Genomic DNA, 13,668 nt, shown 5'->3' with positions numbered 1-13,668 from the left:
AAACATTCTTAAACACTGGGGCTTCTGAGAAGCATCAATGTTTGAATTGCTGATACAAATGTTTATTGTCTGATAAAGTGCTACCCATTCTGAATCAATGAAGGCACTGTATATAAAATGGAAAGTAGGACACAATCATCACTGAAAGTCATGACAATGACAGATGTAAAAAGTAACTTCTGAAAAATATCCTTCCCCACTATTTAAGAAAAGGTATTCAGGATATAGAAGGCACAGCTACATTTGTACAATTAAAATTACGTGGCTTTTGACAGCAAACCAAGACAATCTTAATCTGGCATTGGACAGGAGCTGGTAAAATCCAACAACTGTTAAGCTGCATCCAGTAAATCCCAAAAGTATTGAATGATACGTTTGGATTATATATGTTTTGGGAATTTCCCCAAAAGAAGGATGAGTGTGCTGCTGGAATGCTCCCTATTGGACAGGAAATCTGAGTTAATTTCCCTTATAGATCCAAGATATCCTGGATAACCTAAGCAGGCATCAGATTGCCTTGCACTTCAACACAATAGTAGTAACAAGACTTGCCTATTTTATATGACTTGTAAAAATTATAATGTTCTGAGACATATCTATAAGACTATCATATGAACAAAGTGAATCCACAGTTCTTCCATTGCCCCAAATCAAGTTCACAAACCACTTTATTCTTTACTGCTGCAACCATTTCACTAAGATGAGCCCAAGTTAAAATAGCATTCTGTTGGCCAACTTATCCTCACTTTGAGCAATATGAAATATCAACAAATTAATGCTCAGCATGATATTAAGAGGGTAATGAAGCAGACAGAATATCAGAATAGGAAGAAGAAAAAAAAAAAAAAGACATAGAAAAAGGCAACAAAACACAGGCAGGGAAACTATGGGAATAAAAGGAGTTCTTAATCAACAAGTCATGACCTTGGAGAGAAAGGGAAATTACAGAATTCATGTCTCGAGCTCTCTGGATTTGTTTTTCAGAACAAAACCATGTATATATACTCCCCTGGAACTCTGATATAAATGTCAGCAGTACTATTGATCCAATTCATAATGTTTAGATCCCTTGTGTAATATGCACTTGTAAACTAATCAAAAGACATATATTTTTTCACTATTAAAGAATCTAATTTATATTTTAATGTATAATCAGTATTTCTGAGTATCAATATTTTCCTTGAGAATTTACCTTAACCTTCCTCCATCTAGTTACATGTTAAGTTAGTATTCTGCCTCTCAAATATCATGCGCATGCCCGTCAATTAGGCTCAGTAACACTTTTTATATTTTGTAACTAGTCCCTCTGAGCAAGTTAGCTGACTTTTTAGCAATTTGCTAAAAAATAGCAGAAATAATTCAGACTTGCAAAGAGTTTCCAAAATTCTTAAGCTGAAGGCACCTCACATTGGGCAGTTCTTTTGCAGAACATCTTCAATAACTGATTAGAGGCAAGGTAGAGAGAATCACTGTTTGCTAGATCTGATGTAAGCATTAATTTTGCCTTAGGAAAAAAGGGAGGATTAAGTGCAGTACTATTTGTTTGGGAACCCATTAGTTTGCAAAGAGTATTGTGCCATCTAGGAGGGCAGAGTATTAACATGTTCAGGCATTCTGGGTTCTTTCTTATATATATATATATATATATATATATATATATATATATATATATATATTCCCGTTAATTCACCAAAAGTTTTAAGAATGTAAAAGCATTATGAGACTCTTCTGTTAGTAGCACTTTTCAAGGAAGGCTTTGGCACTAAGTATGAGAGTCCACTATTCATAAAACACAGTTGCATTATGCTTTCTTTAATCTTCCTTCAAGTTAATAAATTCTAATTGATTAATCAATATTTGTGCTCTCTTATAATAATTCCCCAGGTACATGAGTGGCAATATGCCCAGAAATTGCTCTTGCATATTTGTGAAGAATATGTATAATTTATTAGCTTTTAGAAAAGGGTCAAGACTTATTTGAAATATTCTCTAGAAGCATTAGCAGGGCAAAGCTCTCCAAAATAAAATTTCCCTGAAACAGAATAAATGATCTAACAATGCTTATGGATTTTTGTGAAATAAAGTGTTCAAACTTCAACTGCAAGGGTGCAGCACACCTTTGATGGTATCAGTCCCCTGCGCCACCCCTGCTACTCTGATAAAAAGTTCAACAGGTTTTTCTAACTGCTGGCCTATGGGCCATATCTAGCCCAGAACAGACAAACCAAATAGCCTGTTAATCAGCTTCAGTAAAGTTTCCTCTCAAAAGACAAACCCAAAAGAACAACTTCTCTGAATTGCATTGTAAAAAGGATAGAAGGCTGCGCTGGCCACTAGATAAGCTGCTGCTGCTGCTATTCCTCCCAGTGATAAAAGAGTTGCTAGGCTGAACAAAGTCCAGGGATAGCGACTTGGGGCTTATCCCCAGTAATGGGCCAAAGTCATCATCTTGTTTTCTCCTTGCTGGCTTATACAAAGTGAAAGTGGAGGAGAAAGAGGGCATGCAGCTTCTGATTCCACTGCCAGTAACCTCCAGCATCTGGAGCATGAAGGAGAAGGTGTGGTAACATGCTTTGTGCATGCATGTAGCACAAGCAGCCTGACACACTACGGCAATCCTGGGACAACAAAAGAAATACTAGGTTTCTGCGCAACGGTGTGGCAGGCAATCAAGAAGAACAATAAATAATACTGTGGTCTAATAGGAAGAGGTTTTCTGGGAAGAATAACAGGAAGAGGTGCTGTAGGAAAGGAACGGGTTAATCTAACATAGGTTAGATTAATAGTGTGGGGAGAGGGAAACAAACATCTGAATGCACCTTGCTCTCTTTTAATTCACTCATCCACACAGTTCTGCTCCTGGAATTTCTCTTGATTCTTTCCTGATATGATCCTCTAAAAAGCAGCCACAGAGCTCTGCAAAAACCTCTTCCCCTCATCTTGTTGCACTTGCATGTTTCAATCCATATTCTTCTCTTCTAGTAATTTTTTCAATACTGTTACACACTAGCTAAAACTGATATTGAGTGACAGCAACCAGATAGGATGTGATTAAGCCCCCAGAAAGGTAAAAAAAATGCTAAAATATTGATTTTTTTAAAGTGCTTTTTATTTAAGGGAGTTATCTCAGGAGTGCCTTGCTGAACTGACATTAACTGACCAGTCACATCCTCAGCAATCCACTAAGTTAAAGAAAGTCTCAAGATAATTCAAGTAACTTCACAGACTTTACGGAATTTATAAGAGTTAGCCTTTAAAACACAGAGTGCTGCTTAGGGAATTTTATACCAGTGCTAGTGTTCCTTTATAACATGCTGTATTTTCCATCAGAGCCAATATGCAAAATATTGATATTTATAAATACTTCTCCAGAAGCTTACCTATCTGATATTCAAACACTGCTATCAGTAAATGCAGGCTCAACACAGTGTTGTGTGTGTTTAGAAAGTCCTAAGTTGTCCCAAAGTCTGAAGGTTATCTTCTTCTCCTCTCTCTCATTTCTTCTTACTTTCACATGGTTCTGCTGTTTTTCTCTTATGTGAAGGCTCTTGTCTGTTCAGATGGACTCTTTAATTAAAATGCTGAGCAGTACTGTAAGTCACTCCTAGCTACTGCAACTTCTCCTTCTGCTTTAATGATACCCTTATCTTATCCTTCCATTCAAATTAAAACACAGGGTGTTAGGGTGGGATAACGTTTTAGGAAAATGTGAACTGCATTTAGCATCATGTACTGCATGCAATTCTGATGGTGCCTTAGGGCTTGTTGTTATGATATGTTTCAGAGTGGTGCCCTGTCTAGGAATGGTGTTTGATACCTGGCTAAAAGGCCATCAGGGAAAAGCCATTAAGTGCTTTACATGGTCTCTTCCCCTCTGATTCACTGACCTCTGAAACAATGTTTTTCATACACAGAACTATAGCAGAAAGAGGCTGAAGTTCAATGTAAGAAAAAAAAAAAACAGTAGTAGGAGTGGGAGATGCTATCAATACACAGCTTGACTTTTGTTCCAGAGACTTTAGCTTTAACAGCTGAAGATATTACCTCTCTCCAAGATGAAGGGGTTTTTTTTGCTAATACACCAGAGAGCAATCTGCAGCAGATGGCACCACATGCTCTTGTGCTGTGGGGTGGAGAGGCAGAGGTGAGGAAGAGAGCTGGAATAGGAACATTTAAATTACTGCAACTACAGTGGCACAGCTCTTGAGTCACTGCCTAGCAGCAGAACAAGGAGGAGGAAAGGGAGAAGTACCCTGGGGACTACAGATCTTGGCTCCACAGAAGGAGCAAGCCAGAATGAAGAAGGCTACGTTTTAATGCCCTTGCTATCCTCAGAGCTCAGTAGCCTTCCAATGCCTTTTATGAGTAAAGTTATTATAATGAAAAACTCCTTTACAAAAATTATTTTATTCAACTTTCCAGAACGCTGTCTGTGAAGGATTTAAAGCAGAAGGAATTGTTCTTAATCCACTGGACAATTTGAGCAAAGGGGGGTAAATAAGACTTGGAGATCCCAGGAGGAGTTTGGAAATCTGTGTCAGGAACCGTAGTGTCCCAAGAATGCACACATATTAGCACCTACGTTGAGACTTTTGATGCCCTCCTATAGCTCTAACTCTAGGGTTCTGCAAAGCTGGGGGTCTGTGGCTCACTGCTCCTCAGGGCCTCTCTGGGAACAGGCACCCAGGGTCAGGGCTCAGCCTTTGTGCAGACAAAAGCAGGAGCTGGAAACCCACAGCACGAATTAACCTGAATTCTCTGTAACAGCACCTGACTTTCAAACAGAGCTGCAGGCTGGTGTTTCCATTAGCTCCCTCTTGAATCAAATTTAAAACTTTTTGTTCTCATGCTTAAAAATCTACATAATTATCTCCCTTTCTCTCATGCTCCCTCCCCTGACAGCACTGAATCAATTCCCTTGAGAAAGCAATTGGTGTGCTGTGCGTCATCCCAACCTCAGTGTGCACGTTTTGATTGATACACTCGCCTTTTCCCTTAAAAAACTCTGTGCTTTTTTGTAGCATCACCTTTGTCTGATCCAGACCATTCATTCAATGGATTTAAGCTTTCTTAAAAGCCCATACTTGTTTTTATAGGCAATAGAAGGAAATTACCTGCATAGAAGGTGATCTGTAGCGTTTTTACAGTATCCGTATTAAGTGAAATAATAATGTAAACACCTCGCTATTGCCTTTCTCTTTCTCTCTATTTTATAACTTGCTCGTTCAATTACATCTATAGCTAATTGTAGGCTTTGGGGGTAATTTTAGGTTTTGATGGAGCACTCAGCACACTTCTGGGTGATAAAAAATAACTGGCAGAAACAACTTAAATGTTCCAGTTAACTGATGACTTTATATACATCAATGTACAGCAAGAAGATTTAAAATAAGAAAATAAGAAAATACAGTACTTTACAATCATATTAATGTACACGTTCATATTAATGTACTTCAAGACTGTCATTCATGGTAGTGAACAAAAGGCTCTATATATATGACATATCAGTTATAAAAATGGCATTTCTGGAGTTTATAAAATGGTCAAGAAAGCATACATGAGAGCTTACAAAAGTCAAATCTGTAAACTTCTGTTCAAAAGTTCAAGAGAATTAATTCTTAGCAGCACTGCTAAATGTTGTTCATTACAAAGAGTCTCTTACCGGATCTAGGTTCTTAAAAAGAAGAATGTCCTTGCATGCCTCCTGCAGTCTGTTTCTTTGATCATCTGTTTTAGGGTGAATAATCTGAGGGATATAATAGAAAATACTTTAAAGTGGTTATCATATAGCAGCAGCACTAGCTGAAGGACTGAGCTAATTCAGCTAAGCATTTTACACAATATTTTGTCCATGCTTCATAACAATTTCATTTCAAAATCTTTAGGATTTAAATAAACGCTCAATGATAACATTATATCACCATAGCATTAGCAAATGAAGCACTGCTGTATTTAAGCTAACATGATCTTCACATTTGTAGAATCCAGTTCACTTCTGCAAGCCATTCTAGATACCTTTATCTCAACTATTGCTGCATAAACATTACTATACTACTCTCTAATCATGTTTGGAGCATGCAAGTTTTATAAAAAGCACCACTGTTACATTCAGCCATTTGCCATGACTACTTCCCAAAGAACATTTTGTGAAATAGTATCTGCGTTAAATTTATATCAGAAGTTTCACAGAGTAAACAACAGACTTGACACTATCCCAGTGAGCCAGAGATATACTAAATTACTCATGTCTGGTTAATGTGAGTATCAATCAAGTTGTTCATTCAACTCATATGCTTAAAAAGGTATTCAAGGTTTTAAAGCTGTGATACTATAGGATAACCTTTTTGACAGTTTTACAAGCCAAAAATTAGGTATAATACAAACATTTAAGCTTGTTTTAAAAGTCATACTTACACTATTTCATATTAAAAGCTAAGTAAATGCCTTTAAAAGGGTGACATAAGTAAAAGAAATAAATACAGTTCATTAGCTATTGCATTGTACATCTGAAAATCTTTGTGATTTTAAAATTTACCTTTTTCTGCCTTATGAAAAACTTGAGGAAACTACTGCAAGATTATGAGGACACCAAGTAAGTACTTTTAGGAGCAGGTACTCTCTGGGCAAATATAATTGCACAAAAACGTTTCCTTAACAGACCAAGTATCAAAGGTGTGGTAATTTAGAGTAATACTCATATCAGGTCCTACATGGGTGACTATTACAGAGAATTTTTAAATGTTCCTTTAACATGAAAACCCCACAGATTATTAAAGTATATTATAATAAGGATGCTTTTGGAAAGGAATGGTAATACTGGTTACATAACTTACATAATCAGTCCTATTTTCTTCCTAAATTTAATGCCTGAGAACTGAAAAAGATAAGTATTTGACTCAAAGCATTAAATACCCTAGATTCTGTGTCGTCCTCTTCCTCATCAGGATTGTAAGCTTCTGCACACACTGAAATAAAAAAAAAAGTATAATCTTAATTCAAAGTACAATAATGTTTCACAAGATTTAAGAACAGAAAATGCATTGTGTGGCACAGTAATAATACACAGTAACGTCACACACTCAATAGAGAATCACAGAAGTTACCACTGATAGGGTTCACAGCAAGTCAACTCCAAACTGCCAGTGAAACAAAGCTACACTTGTATCATTTTTGGACATATTTTCTGTGTTTTAAAAGACTTCTAATATACTTACAAATTTCTCACATAACCTGTTCTAAGTGATCTTATCTTACTATCAGCATTTTTTTTCCGATGCCTAAACTAATTCTTTGTTAGAATTTAAGCTATCCATACTGGATGCCAAGATCAGATCATTCCCTTCATCTGTATAAGTTCAAGGTAGTTTGGAGTTTTTAGGGGGTTTTTAGGGGGTCTTGTTTGTTTGTTTTTTGTTTTGGTTTGGGTTTCTTTTCTTTTTTTTTTTTTTTTTAACAGACTTGAAAACTTTTCTCTCCTACCTATGTTTTACTTTTTAGGGTAAATAATTCTGGTTCTTCAATTTTTTCCTTACAAGTCATATTTTTCAGCTCTCTAACTATCCTCATTGCTATTCCCTGAACTCTCTCCAATTAGCCCTATCTTTATTGAAATGTGATGCTCAGAACTGGTACACACACGGCAGTGAAACAGCAGTAGCTGCTTGGGGTTACCTTATCCAACCATTCTTGCAGCTATATCCCATGCAACTTACATTGAGACACTGCTTGATGTTCCCTAGCTTGTTTATAGGGGTGTCCTGTAAGACAGCTTGTATTGGGTTTGCATGGCAAGGTTTTGGTACTGGGGGGCTGCAGGGGTGGCTTCTGTGAGAAACTGCTAGAAGCTTCCACCATGTCCAATAGAGCCAATGCCAGCTGGCTCCAAGACGGACCTGCTGCTGGCCAAGGCCGAGCCAGTCAGTGATGGTGGTAGCATCTCTGGGAGAACATATTTAAAAAGGGAAAGCTGCAGTAGAGAGGGGAGTGGGATGTGAGAGAAACACCTATGCAGACCCCCAGGTCAGTGCAGAAGGAGGGGGAGGAGATGCTCCAGGCGCCGGAGACGAGATTCCCCTGCAGCCCGTGGGGAAGACCATGGTGAGGCAGGCTGTCCCCCTGCAGCCCAGGGAGGTCCACGGGGGAGCAGATACCCACCTGCAGCCTGGGGAGGACCCCAAACTGGAGCAGATGGATGCCCGAAGGAGGCTGTGACCCTGTGGGAAGCCCATGCTGGCACAGGCTCCTGGCAGGACTTGTAGCCCCGTGGAGAGAGGAGCCCACGCTGGGGCAGGTTTTCTGGCAGGACTTGTGACCCTGTGGGGGACCCACGTTGGAACAGTCTGTGCCTGAAGGACTGCACGCTGTGGAAGGGACCCACACTGGAGCAGTTCATGAAGAACTGCAGCCCGTGAGAAGGACTCACAGAGAGGTTCATGGAGGACTGTCTCCCATGGGAGGGACCCCACGGTGGAGCAGGGGAGGAGTGAGGAGTCCTCCCCCTGAGGAGGAAGGAGCGGCAGAGACAGCGTGTGAGGAACCGACCCCAAACCCCATTCCTCGTCCCCCTGCGCCGCTGCTGGCAGGCAGGAGGTAGAGAAATTGGGAGTGGAGTTGAGCCTGGGAAGAAGGGAGGAGTTGGGGGGGAAGACGGCTTAAGATTTGTTTTATTTCTCATTACCCTACTCTGATTTGATTAGTAATAAATGAAACTAATTTCCCCAAGTTGAGTCTGTTTTACCTGTGATGGTAATTGGTGAATGATCTCTCCCTGTTCTTATCTCGACCCATGAGCTTTTCGTTGTATTTTCTCTCCCCTGTGCAGCTGAGGAGGGGAGTGATAGAACGGCTTTGGTGGGCACCTGGCATCCAGTGTCAAACTACCACACAGCATTCAAAAGTTTCTTAAAGTGAAAATGTAGGACATCTGCTCCTTTTCTTTTATCCACAAGTTTTAATCTCTCATTATAGGGTATTAGATTGTTCCAACAAACCCGTGTCGATTCTGGTTTGTTGCTTTCCTCCAGGTACTTACAAAATGTTTGAATGTTTGTCTGTAATTTCTCTAGGAGCAAAAATGATGTGTAAATCTGTGATAGGCCTCATCCCTCCGTAGCTCCCCCACTGTTTTAAGGATCAGCTTTTCTATTTTTCTGTTTTTTTCACACACACTCAGTTTTCTTCTTCAGATTCTCAATGGTAATTGAGAATTCTCAATGGTAATTGCTAACAGGGCTGAGACTGATTTAGACAATTTCCAAGTATAGCGTGTCTCAGGCAAAGGTAACCTGGGAACACCTAATACATTAAGGACTCTCTGAGTATTATTCTACGCTGTCTTCCATATGGTCTTAATACCACTAGTGAAGACTGATGTGCTTCTATGTCCTGGTTTCAGCTGGGATAGAGTTAATTGTCTTCCTGGCAGCTGGTATAGTATTATGTTTTGGATTTGGTATGAGAAGAATGTTGATAACACACTGATGTTTTCAGTTGCTGCTAAGTAGTGTTTAGTCTAAAGTCAAGGATTTTTCAGCTTCTCATGCCCAGCCAGCAAGAAGGCTGGAGGGGCACAAGAAGTTGGGAGGGGACACAGCCAGGGCAGCCGACCCAAACTGGCCAAAGGGGTATTCCATACCATGTGACGTCATGTCCAGTATATAAACTGGGGGGAATTGGCCTGGGAGGGGATCGCTGCTCAGGAACTAACTGGGCATCGGTCAGCAAGTAGTGAGCAATTGCATTGTGCATCACTTCTTTTGTATATTACAATTCTATTATTATTATTATTATTATTATTATTATTATTATTATTATTATTATTTTCTTCCTTTTCTGTCCTGTTAAACTGTCTTTATTTAGACCCATGAGGTTTGGGGTTTATTTTTTGATTCTCTCCCCCATCCCACTGAGGGGGGGGGAGTGAGCGAGTGGGTGCATGGTACTTGGTCTCTGGCTGTGGTTAAACCACGACATTCTGTTGAGCAGTAGAGCAATACTTTCCTGGAACATGCTCTTACCAGAAATATACTCCCCGAACAATTTCTGTTACTCTTCATGTTCTTTCTTGTACACAGCCTTTTCATGTTCACATTTTTTGGCCTTGGCTTCTTTGATTATTTTTTTTTTCCTTTATATCTTTTGCTATTCTTTTGCACTTGTTCTGAATAATCCAAACTAGTTTTAATTTTCTACATGGTTCCTTCCTGTGCTTGATATAAATGAGGTATTTATATTTTAGTCAGATTTATTTTACTATGCTTTTTGTCCTTCTCCTGGGCTGCCTCAGTTTGCATTTTTTCTCTTTATATTTCTTCTTTGGTGAAAAACCAGTTCCTTTAACTTCTCTTCTGCAGACTCCTTTCCAAAGAGATTATGCCCACAGTTCTCTCATATCCCCTTGAAACCTGTTCTGATTCTTTTACTCAGCCTCTTTCCCTTCCTGAAATGTGAGCTCTGTCATCCCAGGGTAATTCTCACTCAAGCTGCCTTTTCTCTCCCTATTCTTGAACAGTTTCTCCCTTAGAGTTGGTATCAAACAGAATAGCTTCCCCTTGAATTGCTTTTCCCACTGTCTCAAAATTTGGTTATAAGTGCATTGCAAAACATGTTGGGCAGTTGGTATTCTCCTTTATTGGTTTCCAACAGATAATTGATTAATTAAAATCTCCTATCATCACCATCACCTGTACTCTGCCAATAAAAATGCCCACGTACCTGATCTGTTTGGTGGTCTGTGCAATGCCTGCATAACGACGGAGCCCATGAGATTTTCCCCTTTTAGTGTTACTCATAGAGCATCAGTATGCCCAACTCCCTCTACAGCTGGGTCACAGCACAAGTGTCTGAACCCAATATGCAACAGCAACAGCCTCTTCCTCCTCCCTGTCCTCCCAGAGTGTCTTTGCTATACTAGTTCAGTCACACTGTTGCACATGGATTAAGATTTCAGGTCCTCTTGTTTATTCCCCATATTTCCTGTATTATTATACAAACAACTTCTAAAAGTAGTGACCAGGTCGACCCATTAAGATCCTCATTAGCCCATCCAGTTAAGACAATTTCATGGCAAAGCATATCATTGCATATGTTATGCGGAGTCCCAAAGGAACTCTTGGTCCTCACCATATCGGGCACCGAGCAAACACTAAAATGTCAACTTTACAAAACTTGGCATCTTTAAAAACTTGATACAAGTCCCTCTGGAACCTACTGAAAGATTCCTACGAAGTTTACTAGGAACTAGATTTGGTCCCAAGTAATTATGAATGCCTACAAAAGGAAGTCTGCAATTGGTTGAACTATAATATTTTACCTCTATATAAACAAAATGTTCCTACCGAATGTTTTATGGTACTATAGTTATTTCAATCTTGTCTGAAATAAACTTTAGGGGATTTTATTTAAATAGCAACAATAATAACATGCCAAGTAAGCACCACAACCCATCATTAATGTAAATCACCACTTTTTTTCAGCCGGTATCAGCCTCTGTGCCCTAGTGCACACATGATTACATGGGAGTAAACAAATCTGTATTACAGTATAGTGTGCTGCTGGGTGTATGAATAGTCTGTCTCAACCTGAGGTACAGTTACATCTTGTCCTTACCTCCAGTACAACCTCTACATGAAAAAAATTATACAAAACATTAATTTAATAGCTTTGATGTTGTTACTCCAGAATTGACAGGTATCAGAGAGCCTGGCTCAACATTTAACAGTCCTCCAGACCACGCAAAAGAAACTGAATTTAGCCTCATCCGTGCCCATCCTGAATCATCTTATCAGTCCTTTTCACATAGCCTGAAGCAGGATCAGTCCAGAAAGAGAGTACGTTCCTGAGGTCTTCCGTGTCATCTAGTGTCTCTGCTCTAACTTCACTATTCTCCGCTAGAAGCTCATTTCAGTCAGTCTCATGAACTATTATCAGCAGGTGCCTTCATTAAATATTTCTTCTTTATCACTGATTACAGACAATATATTTAAGAACTGCAGTTTCTCCTGACTAGTGCCCATCTGCCCAAATTTTAAAATTATTTCTTCTTGTCATCTGTGATGAGAAACTTACTCTTCTGGTTACAATTCTGTACTTATTGTGCCTTGGCTTATCTTTTTGCCATAATCAAGGATGCATCTTTCATTTGGGTTGCAACTTAAAGATTATACCAATGCTGCGGCTCCGCGGTTTTAAATATGGAATTTCCTTTCCTTCACTGCTTACTTCAGTAGCCTGTCTTACAGACTTTATAGTCTAGTAATATATTAATTTCTAAGTGCACACCACTAGATGTCTCACGGAAAAACTTGATACATTTTACATCTGTTCTTGCAATATAGCCTTTGACATTGCTACGGTCCACTAAATTTCATGACATGAACATTGGGGTTTGGCACATCAGAATCCCAATGACATAAAACATCTAAAACTAAATGAGATGCCTCTTATGTAGACATACCCATCTGCAGAAGTCATCAGGATTCCACTTACAGTCAATAGAGAGAAACATTTATGAAGTGATTCACCTGACCTGTATTACATGTCCAGATTAAGATGAGATCAATTAAAAATGTGACTAATTGGCTGAGATAAATCCTATCCCTCTTGAGATGAATCCTGTTAGTTATAACAAGCTGCAAGACTGGTTCCCTCACTTTTCCATTTAGTCCATATTTCTTGGAAAACAAAGAAATACATCATCTGATGATGATTACAGGTTATTCATGCAATACCACACCTTCTTTATTCATTTCTTATATTCCAGGGAGACAGTCTGTGGTCCCCATCTCTTTTGTCTAAGGCTTGACTGGCACCACAGACAATTATTCTGAACCACTCCACTGCTGGTGGCTGCGATACTCATAGTGTTCAGTATTTTATTTTTCTACCTCTCCAGCTCATTCCACACTCCCGATGGTACACAGTACATGGTGACTTTATCATGCTCAAATGCCCTGCCACATTTTGCTATGTGTCACTGCTGAATGCAATACTCACATCATTGCTCAAAAAGCAGTCCTAATACTGTCCTCAGGGACCTATTTCATCCCATGCATAATTATAGCATTAAAAAATAGTGATACAAACACTGTACATATTTCTCCATAAGCTCAACTAAGTGCAACTATTTTTATTCAGTTTTTCCGGCTGAGGGTTATGTTTCACATATAATTCCCCAAGATGGACACGAACACAAACAAGCCCAAATACATCAACACAAAGTATTTGTAGGAGAAATCTGAATTGCTAAAAGGCAGTGCATTATTAAAAAACACTGAAAACTGCACACAACTCTAGATGGATTGCTTTGTCAGCAAGAACAGGTAAGCTTTTATAATTTCTAACTCATTACTCCAAGTAAAGTCAATTTTCTGGTTTTCAGCTAGTAAATATGTTTTATATTCAAAACCAGAAATATAGTCACTCCAGATATGAATTAATTCTAAAATGAAAATTATCATACAGTTAGTAATTGTAAGATGACAAAAAATGTTAGTCATGCTCTATCTATTCCCTTGATGTATCAGGAAATAAGAAGCTATCAATCACAAAATGAATAAAAATTCATATATAATCATAAAATAATGTATTCTACTCAAAACATGGCAGGAAAAACAGTATGTGTGTACCCTTTCCAAAGCACAGAACCCCCGAGTCATAAAGCATATTACA

General features: G+C 38.9%; 1 protein-coding gene across 1 annotated transcript in view; it reads right to left on the bottom strand.

Moving 5' to 3' along the window:
• Positions 1-13,668, bottom strand: part of PRKAR2B (protein kinase cAMP-dependent type II regulatory subunit beta) — a 97,828-nt gene that overhangs the window by 16,297 nt on the left and 67,863 nt on the right. Inside the window, exons 3-4 of the mRNA XM_030015564.1 lie at positions 6,913-6,965; positions 5,663-5,746 (exon numbers count right to left, since the gene is read on the bottom strand). Coding sequence (XP_029871424.1) covers positions 5,663-5,746; positions 6,913-6,965 — 137 coding nt within the window. The remainder of the gene's footprint in view (positions 1-5,662; positions 5,747-6,912; positions 6,966-13,668) is intronic.

This window comes from Aquila chrysaetos, chromosome 5 (assembly GCF_900496995.4).
Source record: "Aquila chrysaetos chrysaetos chromosome 5, bAquChr1.4, whole genome shotgun sequence".
Taxonomy (NCBI): domain Eukaryota; kingdom Metazoa; phylum Chordata; class Aves; order Accipitriformes; family Accipitridae; genus Aquila; species Aquila chrysaetos.
This window is presented reverse-complemented; position numbering and strand designations above follow the sequence as displayed.